At 29.7% G+C, this 11807-nt stretch overlaps 2 protein-coding genes and 1 non-coding gene across 3 annotated transcripts; 1 reads left to right on the top strand and 2 right to left on the bottom strand.

Moving 5' to 3' along the window:
• Positions 1-425: 425 nt before the first annotated feature.
• On the bottom strand, positions 426-1768 carry LOC101207186. Its single transcript, XM_004147192.3, has 2 exons — positions 1235-1768; positions 426-689 (listed from the first exon to the last, which is right to left on the bottom strand). Exons 1-2 carry the CDS (start codon positions 1548-1550, stop codon positions 673-675), a joined length of 333 nt encoding a protein of 110 aa, XP_004147240.1. The 5' UTR covers positions 1551-1768; the 3' UTR covers positions 426-672.
• A 2789-nt stretch (positions 1769-4557) lies between these two features.
• TRNAW-CCA lies at positions 4558-4629 on the top strand. Its single transcript has one exon. It is a non-coding gene; the product is annotated as a tRNA-Trp (tRNA).
• A 3220-nt stretch (positions 4630-7849) lies between these two features.
• LOC101207431 (serine/threonine-protein kinase SRK2A) lies at positions 7850-11807 on the bottom strand. The gene is made up of 9 exons (XM_004147193.3): positions 11346-11807; positions 10529-10603; positions 9717-9818; positions 9542-9595; positions 9342-9434; positions 9136-9228; positions 8869-8973; positions 8663-8761; positions 7850-8363 (listed from the first exon to the last, which is right to left on the bottom strand). The coding sequence occupies exons 1-9, from the start codon at positions 11466-11468 to the stop codon at positions 8085-8087; spliced, it is 1023 nt and encodes a 340-aa protein (XP_004147241.1). The 5' UTR covers positions 11469-11807; the 3' UTR covers positions 7850-8084.

Below are 11807 nucleotides of genomic sequence, written 5' to 3'. Positions count from 1 at the left end.
TGGTCGCAGTTTTGATAAATTTGTTGTTTTCTTTTAATGAAATTGATTAAACAATTACAATATTTTCATATAAAAAATATAATACGTAATTATATTTTTAAAATTTATAGTGAAAATACTAAAAAAAATAAAAATAAAACAATTATAATATAAAGTAGAGACTAAATTTAAGTTTTATTAAAAGTTTTAGCCTCCAATAATTTTAAAATAAATTTTTACACTTTTTCAACGTACAATGAGTAAATGATTTTATAATATTACATTATAAAATTTTAGAAAACTAAATTAAAGAAAATTTCAAATAAACTTCACATATAAGTTAGATTAGAAGATTTGAGATATTTAATCTATTTCCTCAAACTTATTTTAAATAAACCACATAAAATAGTAGTAATAATAAATAAATAAATAATCACAAGACATAATTATTCAAATCTCATATCTTCACTCATATATTTATATAAAGAAAAACTTGAATACATTAAGCTTAACAAACTTTAACCGTCTATTTATTTTAACTAAGGTCATAATTAAAAGCAATTCATATTAATTAATTACAAACAAACAAGTGAAAAGAAAAAAAAATCACACATCAATCAATTCTTCATCTCTATTCATCTTTTTCTTTTCCTTTTCTCTTGACGTTTGCTTGGATGATCCCAATGTTATATTTCATGGAGTGGTAAAACCTGCGTTTACAAACATTAATTTCACTTATTTAGTTTGTCATTAAAAAAAAATCACATATTTAGATAATTAAGTTTCATATGCATTAAAAATTAAATAAATAGGAAAAAGAAGTTGATTATTTTAAATATTTACAAAAAAAATGTCCCTTTTATTTTATATCCAATATAAAATTTATTTTTTAAAATATTAAATTATAAAAAAATGTTATATTTATTTCCTGTCAATTAGTATTGGTCTAAGTTGGGATTGAGACCTTTACTATTTCAAAAGTTTTCCACAATAAATTAGGATTTATGTATGTATTATGATAGATTTAGATAATTGTTTCTTATATTTTTTTTAGATTTTTTTCAAAATAAATTTCGTTTTTAATAGTAAAAATTTACAATTTCATCATTTATTAATCATTTTTTCAAAACCAACTTAGTGATTCAAAGATTGAAGAACACATGAACAACATCCCTTTTGTAGCCCAAAATCAATTATGAAAATTCTAATTCTAATTTAGAGAGAGAGAGAGAGAGAGTTTAGAGAAGTTAATTACTTCCACATTTGAAATGGCGAGGGACTCTACGGCCGCAGCTTTGAATGAGCCGAATGGCGCGACTAGGATCAACATAAGTCATAAGCTTAGGCGTAACTGCTGCGCAAATGCACTCTGTATGGCTCACTCTCGCTCTCTCGCAACACGCCGGTGACGGATTCCTCCCAAACACCACTGCTAAACACTCCCTCACCGCCATATCTCTCTCCGTCTTACATTCCGCAGCCGTCAGCGCCATCACTTCCCCCACTCCCATCGCCATTACTGCCACCACTACCATTACTAATCCCCAACGACCCTCTCTAATGCCCACCATCTGTTTGATAAAAGTCCTCACTCAAACAAATGCCCTTTGGCGTTTGGCCTCCTTAGCGTGGTTGATTTATTTATAGTGCTGCGTGCGCGTGCGGAAGGGTCTTGCAATTTCTTTTCTTTATTGGGGAGGAATTGACTTGGGAGTTGTGATGTGCAACCTCATTCTCAAGTAGTCAACGAATTGAGAAAAAACAAAGGTATATTTACATTTTAGTTTTAATTTAATTTTAAGTTCCTTTCATGTTCGTAAACTATTGGAAGTTATGAAGTTTTGAACAATAAATTAATAAGTTTTCTACAAATTTTTTTTTGGCCAATGTATGTGTTGGAAGACTAAGTTGACTTCAACACTTACGAACAAAGTAATTAGGGTTTATGCTCAAAGTGAGCAATCTCATACAATTCTAAATGAACGTTATCCTCAATCTATATACGATGTGACTCGTTTATTTTAATCAAATGAGAGGAGACAAAGAATATTAAATTATATGATACAATGATAAACAAAATAAAGTGGAAGATGCTTTGTTTTACTGCATGAAAACAAGTGCACTAATTTGTTTTTGTTTCTGTTCTTCCTTCTTCTCTTTAATTGATTGGCTTGAAATTAGGAATGGAAAAAGGGTTAGGATTTGGGAGATACCAACTTGGAATTGAATACCATAATTTCACTTGTTATTGGCTAAAATTCTAACTAGTGGTGTACGGAAAGAACATTTTTTTCCCATTTTTTCAATACATTACCATGATTGGGTCCCCATTTAGGGCACCGACCCCTCAATTTTGTAGGGCCTTGTAGTCAAATTTTCATATTTTGAGGTGCCCATTCTCATTCCTACTCATTGACCATGACATTTTGGGAAGTGGACTCTTCTTTCTAGACTATATATAGTTCATTCAAAGGCACACAAATCTTCTTTTGATTATGGATTTTTTTTAAGTTCAATTAAGTATCTAACCTTATTAATGATATATTTAATACATGCTCATATTGGGATATATGTGTTGCTCTAAGTGGTCAATGATTTCTACCGTGTGAAACCAAGAGGATTTTTCTCGGTGGAACCTTTTTTCTTAAGTTGTGGTTTAGTTTCTCTTTGGCTATGTTTGTTGTATTGAGTTTTTGTCGTTTGTTTGTCCTTTGATCTTCGAGATTTCATTTTTTATTTTAGAAATACATTATATTTGCAAAAAAAAATTATATGAACTAAATCTTAACTTTTAAATTATAACAAAATACTTTATAACAGATGCTTGGACGTTTTTTTTTATTGAAGTATGTTTTTCATTGTTGTCCTTGGTGAGAAGTAAACCTTAATAAAAAATTTACTTCCTAAAAATGGGAAATAATTCTCACAAGAACCTAATTTCCTAGAATCTCCTATAACAAATTTTCCATCACCTTCCTATAAAACTAATTAACATAAACTTTCATATGAACATCTTTCTCTAATTTTATTTCTGTTTTTAATTGGGGATTTAGAAAAAAGCAAACTAACTATTTATACTATTTCTTAGAAAAAAATCACTAAAAGAAAAAAAAATCATTACACTTTTTTTAAATTTAAATATCTTGTCAATTTTTTTATTTTTGAAAGTTTCCTATAATTTTAATTTGATATTTTGTGAACTTTACAGATATATGCATAACATTATTTGTATCTGTATACTTTTTTATAAAAAAATCCAAAAATTAAAGATTTATCATACATTCTTAAATTGAAGAATAAACTAAATATTAAAAAATAATTTAAAGTTTTTAAAAGTTTATGATCTATTTAAGAGGTTTAAATTGTTATTTAGACATTTCAAAAAGGTTTTTCTTAATGAAAATATGACCATTTAGTAAAATATTTGCTATTCTATAGATTAGAACATTTTAAAAGTCTGGCCATGTATACGTACTGTCCATTTCTTTCAATGGAAAAAAACGAATTATTATTCAAATTATAGATTTTTTCTTGGTATATGAATAGTAAATAGTTCGATTATTATATTTAAAAATTAACTTTTTTTAAATGGTAAAAATAAAAATAAAAAAAATCATAAACAGAAAAATCAAAATATTGGAAACCAAATAAAAGATAATAATGATCTCTTCCACTAGGGAAATTCAGGAAACAATTTCCTTTTTATGTATGGAATAAGTTAAATTAGATGTCAACAATAATATTGAAAATAACAGTGGGTCAATAATAATTATTATATTGAACCATTAAAAAAGAAGTTAGTCCGCCAATAGCTAAAATGATTTTTATCTAACCATTATATTTAGTTACTGTAAAGGATAGTATGTATGTCATAAAATTAATAATATTTATTTACTATTTTTCTTCTTTTAAGTTAAAAATGAGTTTTATCATCTATAACCAAACATCAAAATAGTAACAAAAAAAAAAAAAAACAATTCCTTCTTTCTTGTTCTAGATCTTTAACACGAACAAGATCAAAATCTACGAAAAATACATACAACCTAAGAGGAAAAAAATAACAAGATATTCAAACTTTGTTTATAATCTTTATTCATTTAAATTGAAAGTAACAAAATAGATTTATAATAAAAAATATCATTAAATTCCTTAAAAATCGAACTTATAATATGTCAATTGATTGATAAAGTTGGGATTAGAAAATGAAATCCATCTCATACATAATTAATAGAACTTAAAACTTAAAAAAGTTTAAACGTAAGACATAAGACACAAATAAATATATCTTTAACCTAAAAAAATATGAAAAGTCGTCTTAAAAATAATAACAATAAAACAAAATAAAAAAGAGACCTATTTGAAGATATGATACCAAAAAAGTTGAAATAAAATTACTCTAGTTTTTTTTCCAAATGTATAACTATTTCATATATATATATATATATATATATATATATTAGTTAGGCTGAATTTGATATTAAAAGAAAATCAATTATTTAAAACTTATCAACCGTATTATTTAAAAGAACAATTCTTAAAAAGTAAATATAATAAATCTGATGATGTAAATAAACAAAGGGATCCGTGGCGCAATGGTAGCGCGTCTGACTCCAGATCAGAAGGTTGCGTGTTCGATTCACGTCGGGTTCAATTTTTTACCATTTTTACAATGTCATGTGGAATTTTATACCCTTTGCTCTTTGAATATTCAACGTTGACCTTTCAATCTCAATTACATTCAAAGTATGGATATATATATATAGTAAATGTTGAAAATTATTATTCTTTATTTGAATTAGAAATTATGTAGTGTAAATGGAAGATTTAATTTGTACATTTAGACTTTTTCATGTTCTATTTTCTCAAGCAACATGAATCACTTTTTGAAATTTCAAAACTACTTAGTCAGAATATAATGTAATAATTGGACAAATATCAATTTAGTCTTAAACTTCAATTGTTATTAATTTAAATCTTGAATATTTGGAGTTATATCAATTTAAACTTTTAACTTTCATAGGTGTGTTCAAATAAAACATAATATATATGATTTAAATAAAAATATTTATATAAATTTAGGATTTAGATTGATACACTAGCAAAAAAATTTAGAATTTAAATGGATACTACTTTCCAAAGTTTAGAGTTTAAATTGATTTAACTATTAATTTAAAGTTTAAATAGATACGAAGTTCAAAGTTGTGACATTTTTTTTTAATTATAATAAATAGTAAAAAAAGTTATGCCATCTTTTTAGTTCAACAATGTGAACAAAAGAAACTCGAACCTTTTATATCTCCTAGTTTAGATATTTAAACATTTAAAAATTCAATCTAAAATCTCTTTATATTTATTAGCACCACTAAAAATTTTACAAGTATTTATTTTTTAATTAAAAAAATAAAAACGTCTCTTTCTTCAAACATTTTTTTCCTTTTACTATTCAATACAAAGAAGAAAAGTATAAAGATTTAAGAAAAAGAATTGTTATATTTTCCTATATATATATAAGTTAATAGGGTGCAAATGTTCATCAAAGTTTTACAAAAGAAGATACGAAAAATGGGAAGGCCAATACATGTCACGTCCAATGGTGGTGTCTTTGGAGATGTCACCTTGTTCACTTCTAGTGGCTTATTTTTGCTTTCAACCATCATTCTTTCAATCTCTCTCATTTCCATGATCATATTTGCTTGCAGCGACTCTCATGATACGAAAAAGAGAAGACGTGGCAACGGTGGTGGTGATGGTGGTGGAGGCTGCGGGGGTGATGGTGGAGGAGGTGATGGAGGAGGTGGTGGAGGTTGTGGTGGTGGAGGAGGTGGCGGCTGTGGAGGGGGAGGGGGAGGGGGATGATAAGAAGATATACATGTTGGTCACCCTTATATGCTGAGTTTCATTAGAAATTTCTAAAGGATAATTTTATTGGTTATTCTAAAGTAATTATATTCTTCATCTTGTTTGCTTTAATTTTATACCTTATGAGTTTGTTTTCCTATTCTATATTAGAATTGTTGTATCTCATATGTTCAAGCAAAGTTGGCATGTATAGACAGAATTGCTTTTGTTAAGAATGTATGCTTTTATTTAATTTACGATATTTAATTATCTATTTTCATACACAATGGTTGGAATAATCAAGCAATGGTATTTTAATTTAGGAGTTTAGTTTGTTCAACCTTCGTCATGAAAATGTTAAAGATTGAAATGGAGAATTTCTCTTCCATCCGACTACCTTTATTTTGAAAATATAGATCAATGATAGAAAAAAAATGTTATTGTTTTAGAGGTCTATTAAGTGTGATAGATTATCAAATTAGTATCTCTCTATACCAATAAACTATTATCAATTGTATATTAGTAATGGATCTAAATATTTAAACATTATCATATCTAGGTGATAAGTTTACAAATATGACAACCAATTTTGTTACATTATCTTATAATTAATAAAGAATCTCTTTCATTTTAAAGTGATATTGATAAACTTTTCAAATTCTATTTTCTCACGCAAAAGGAAAATGACATGAAATTTTCAAAACAAGAGACTTGGAATAATTCAATGATCTTCAACCCAATTTTTTGTTCACACAAAAACAAATTTGTATACTCATTTGCTAAAGAATTAAAAGCTAATTACGACAACAATATTATTATTTAGTTCAACAAGTAGAAAAACTCAGATATTTAACCACCTAATTTTGATTTGGATCCAAGTAGAAAAGTCTCTCTTGAAGGTGCCTCCGACGTTATTTATGTGTCGACATGTTAATTTATATACCCATTCTTCTTCTTTTGATCAATAAGGATTCAAAATAGACTTTATGAAATTTCAAAGTTAAATACACAGTGTTTGGGAATTATTGTATTAATTACATAAGAGTTTTCTTCTCTCTTAGATTTGAATTACCATGTAAACGTTGAAATTTATTACCTGTATGAACTCTACTTGTCACTCCATTGCATGTACTAACTACAAGTTTATTTTATAAATTTTACTTTTGTGTTGTGAACACTGCTTAAATCAAATGTTTTAGAAAAATGTTAAGTTCTCCTAAACCTAGTGAAAACAGCAAGAGTGGTTACAATATAGATGATACTTTTTAGCATTATGTTATTGGTAGATTATTCAAGCTCATAAGGTTTAATATTTGTTTCCAAGAGCAAATAAATTTCTCATTGCGATTCAAAAACGGTGGTTTTTAGGCCTTCTTTTCATAGTGTAGCTGCTACCTACATTTTATCTTCTTTTAGTTATTACTACTAATCAAACACGTTCATACCACATTAAATATTGAGGTTTTAATTTAATGTAAATTATATGTATAATATTTTCTATTAATTTCAATGATTTCCACATTTTCATGATAATCTACTTAAAGAAAAAGTAACAACAAAGAAGAAAAGAAAAAAAAAGTCACCAAATACACAAAATACAATCCACCATTTTCAAGACAAAATATTTACTTATAAATCTAATTAAGTGTAATGCATCTATAGATCACTTTTTAAGTCCGTCACCAAATTCCAAGTTCGTTAGAGTTCTTGTTAATTGACATGTTATTGATAGTGATAGAAACATCAAGATTAGCTTAGTAAAAGCCTTGTATATAATCTAATAAAGTTCTACACCGTGGAAACGTTATTTAATAAAACTTTAGCTTTAACCAGTCTTTATCAAGAAAATATGGCTAGAAGTGTCAAATTTTTAAATCTACTTAAATTAACTCATCATAATTCTTGGTAGGGTTGGATCAAATCAATTGCCAAAGGAGTTAGAGATCTTCAAGTTGGGCAAGTTTTGAAACTCAAATAATTGAGTTCAACTCAACCAATCATCTCCATCCAACTCAGCAAAGAAAAACTCTGATTTTCCAATGATAGAAAAGTTTATGCATTTTAAATCAGATGGTATTTCTTTTCATCAACAAAAAAATGGACCATCTTATTATTGATACAATGAACATGGTTGTTTGGGGAGTCGATGCATGTGCCCCACAATGTTCCATGGCTTCTATTTTCTCTGTACAATGTGATTTTGACACCATATGTGCTTTGTGTCCATACAACTCTTGTGTGTAATTAAACCAAAAACCGAACCATTCTCAAACAGCAGTTACATAGTCACCACTAACATCAACTTCGGAATCTATATCGCCTTCCAGATCGTCGAGCCCCGATCCTCCGGCCAATGCTTGGTCCCCGACTTTAGACGCTTCTCCTGGCGTCATTGCTTCCTGAACAATCTGCATGATTTCCTCAACGCTCTGTGACAGTTGGTTGTGTTCTTGTTGTTTGAAGTTGGTTTTCTCAATCTCAATTAACTCCTTTGGCAAGTTCTTGAAAAACCATGGCAGCTGTTTTATCTCTTGGATGGTGATCCTCTTCAAGCAAAGAAATGAACAAGATTGATGACCATATATATAAGTAGACTAAACAGAATTCGAAAAAAGTTCAATAAATTAGATTAATATGATCCCATTTCAAGTTCAGACAGTCCTAAATCAACATGGTATTCCGAGTTTTTTGCTCTACTAGTTTTTAAAATGATTGGTATCCTCTTCCATGGGCCTTGAACAATATGTATTGATTGCAACAAAACTCTTAAGTTCAGAGAATGATGAGTAAATGAGATTTGAGATGCAAATTGCAATACAAAAATCTGGAAAGAACTGTGTGTTACCTTTGCAGGGTTGGCGACAAATATGCGAGAAAGAAGGTTGCGACATTCCACGGACACGCGTACATAATCTGGTATTGAGTATTGAACACTCAATATTCTCTGTATGATTAGGGAGACAGACATTGAGTTTTCCCTTTCTCAAATGAACATTCCTGAAGTTTATTACGAAGAAACAAACTATAATGTATTTTTTGAGAGATACTTACTGCTATCGTCTTTCGAAAATTTCTTGGATCTTCAGGATCCTCAAACGGGTATGCTCCAACCAACATCACATACAATGTCACACCACATGACCAAACATCTGCAATCTACAATCAGTAACACCAAATCATCATTCTTATGAATGTTGTTAACAACAGCATCCTGCAGAAGAGTACACCACCAATGCCACTAGACAGAAACATGCCACATACAATGGAATGTTTTCTATACCAAAAGAATATTTACAAAGAAAATTTGAACTTAAATACCTTGCCATCGTACTCCTTTCGTGATAGAACCTCCGGTGCAATATATGCTGGTGTCCCAACAGTCGATTTTGGTTGTGAGTGTAATAAAGCGGACTGTAATGAATCAAAAAAACAAAAAAAGCTGAAGATAATGATCCAGAAGTATAATAGTTGACAGAGTAAGACAGATAATAGATTATGATTGTATTAGATAGTAGATTATCAACCTTTGAGTAACCAAAGTCACATATCTTAAGTTGTGGAGTAGGACTTCCATCCAAGAGTGTGTTTTCCAATTTCAGATCCCTATGACAAATTTGCTACGATGGATAGAAAATGATTAGACCCAGGCAACCATGCAATGAAGACAAACAACAGGAGAGTAACATATGCTTTAGACAATGAAAAAGAAAATTGAATGTTATACCATGGAATGGCAGTAGCTGACACCAGATATTAGCTGTTGGAAGAAAAATCTTGCCTGATGTGCAAAGAGATTCCAAGAAACCGGACAAAAGGTCAGTTGAGAAATGGATTGTGAAGGAAAATGAAATAGAAAAGATGAACAAATATACAAAAGTAAAAAAGGGTAACACTTCAACCTCATCTTCACTAAATCGACCAGCACTGCATATTCTTCCAAAAAGTTCCCCACCAGCTGCATATTCCATGACAATGGCTAAATGAGTTGGGGTTAAGAAGACCTGCAGGCAAACATCACTCATTGAGGTGTTCCACCCATGTGGAATCTTTACAAAGTCCAAGATAAGAACATTACAAACTGACTAATGAATTGCTATACAATTTGCTCTTTGTGGATTTTGGTTTGTTTATTAGTGTATTATACTGAGAGAATGAGATCAATGGATCAAGGTAGAAAAGTGAGATTTTGTTTGATAACGGTTCTGTTTCTTAAAGTCGAGTTTGTTTTCTATTTACTTTTTAAAGTAACAATTTGAACTTTTAGCCCATAGCCAACAACCAAAAACAAGTTCTCAAGACAAGAATATCGAGAAATAAAATTGTTAAACATGAATCATAAGCAAGTAATCTACTTGGCTGAGGGGATTAGTTACTCTCCTGAAAATTAAGAATTGTGATACAGCCTCCTAGGTAAAAACCAATCTTGCATTGCGCATTTTTACCAAAAAAGAAAAAGTATCAAAGGTATAAGTAAGCTAATGAAGTCTTTTTCTTTGAATAAGAAACTGAGATACGATATTATAAAGAACAGAAAAGAGGCAACGAAAAAAAAAGCAGCCTAGGGGCTGAGAGTTGACTTCATTATTATTTTTTTGAGAATGAAGTCAAATTTGATGTCAGAAAACCCCTCATAAGAAGATTATTATTCCCATTACATTTCAAATACATTTAAATCCCAACCCATTTCTCATTTATTATAAATTATCATTACCTCCTTGAATCTGATAATGTTTGGATGCCGCAATGATCGATGATTAATGATTTCCCTCTGAACTTTCTCATCAATCTGAAGAAAACAATGCATATATTCTATCATCTTAAATGTTCAACCATAAAAAAATATTCAGAGAAAGAACTTTAAAAGACTTGAGAATGATCTCTGCCTTCAAATCAACCATTAACAAACACGTCAATGAAGAATCCACCATCAAGTCTAAATGGAAAAGAACTTAACAAAATCATTAAATATCTATAATGAGCCACAACCATTGTTGAATTTGCTTAGACATATGCATATGAATCATTATCCGGCTTTGTTCTATAACACATTGAACACACTAACAGGGTGAGCCATCATCCAGAGAAAATTTTAAAATGCAATTGAAGAAGCTAACGAACAAACTCCCACAGAGATTTTACATAAAGAATGCAGCAACACCACCATCCATTGAAAATAAAAGAAAAAAAAAAAAAACTTCCATAACTTTCTCCACAAGTCAACAGAGAAAAAGGTTACAAACAGTGGGAAGCCATTAAAGCACCAAGCCAGAAACTAATCAGAAATAATCACAAATGAAATCCCATTAGCAAAAGAATAATCAAACCCAAATCTCCAAATCAAATCATTGTTTAAGCAACTTAAGCATCAAGTCCAAAGAGAAGCCACTAAAGTATCAAGCCAAAAGCTAATCAGAAACAATTAACAGGAGAAATCCCACCACCTAACAATGAAATCAGACACAAAACTCAAAATCCCACCATTGTTTAAGTAATTTAACAGCATTAAATCCAATCAATAAGTTATTTACCTTCTTCCCTCTCTCAATGTACTTGACTGCAACAAGCTCGTTTGTCTTCTTGTCTTTAACAAGCCTAGCAACTCCAAAATTTCCAGAGCCAAGGTCCTTCAATGGCTCATACCGATCCTCCATTAGAACTCAATTCAAAACAAAAACGAAAACAAAAACAAAAACAAAAACCCCCCACAGCAAAGTTTCAACAAAAACGAAAAACCAAATGAAAACACAGAGAAACTTGGGATAAAAGGAGATGAGTTTGGTCAAGATAAAAGAAGGAATAAGAAATGGGTATTGTTAAACGTGAAGCAGGGTTTTAATGGCTTAGATAGCGGAGCAGTGGAATGAAAGATAAATTGCTCGGGTATAGGCAGCCGCAAAGCAACACAGCCTTTTCCTTTTGATGATGAACTTGCTCGAAATGGGAATAATTTTCAACGACCCAAAAATTCTTTTTACACGGAGAAAGACAAC

Source organism: Cucumis sativus, chromosome 3 (genome assembly GCF_000004075.3).
Source record: "Cucumis sativus cultivar 9930 chromosome 3, Cucumber_9930_V3, whole genome shotgun sequence".
In the NCBI taxonomy this organism is placed as follows: Eukaryota; Viridiplantae; Streptophyta; class Magnoliopsida; order Cucurbitales; family Cucurbitaceae; genus Cucumis; species Cucumis sativus.
The sequence above is the reverse complement of the archived record's forward strand: the minus strand, read 5'-3'. Positions and strand labels throughout refer to the sequence as shown.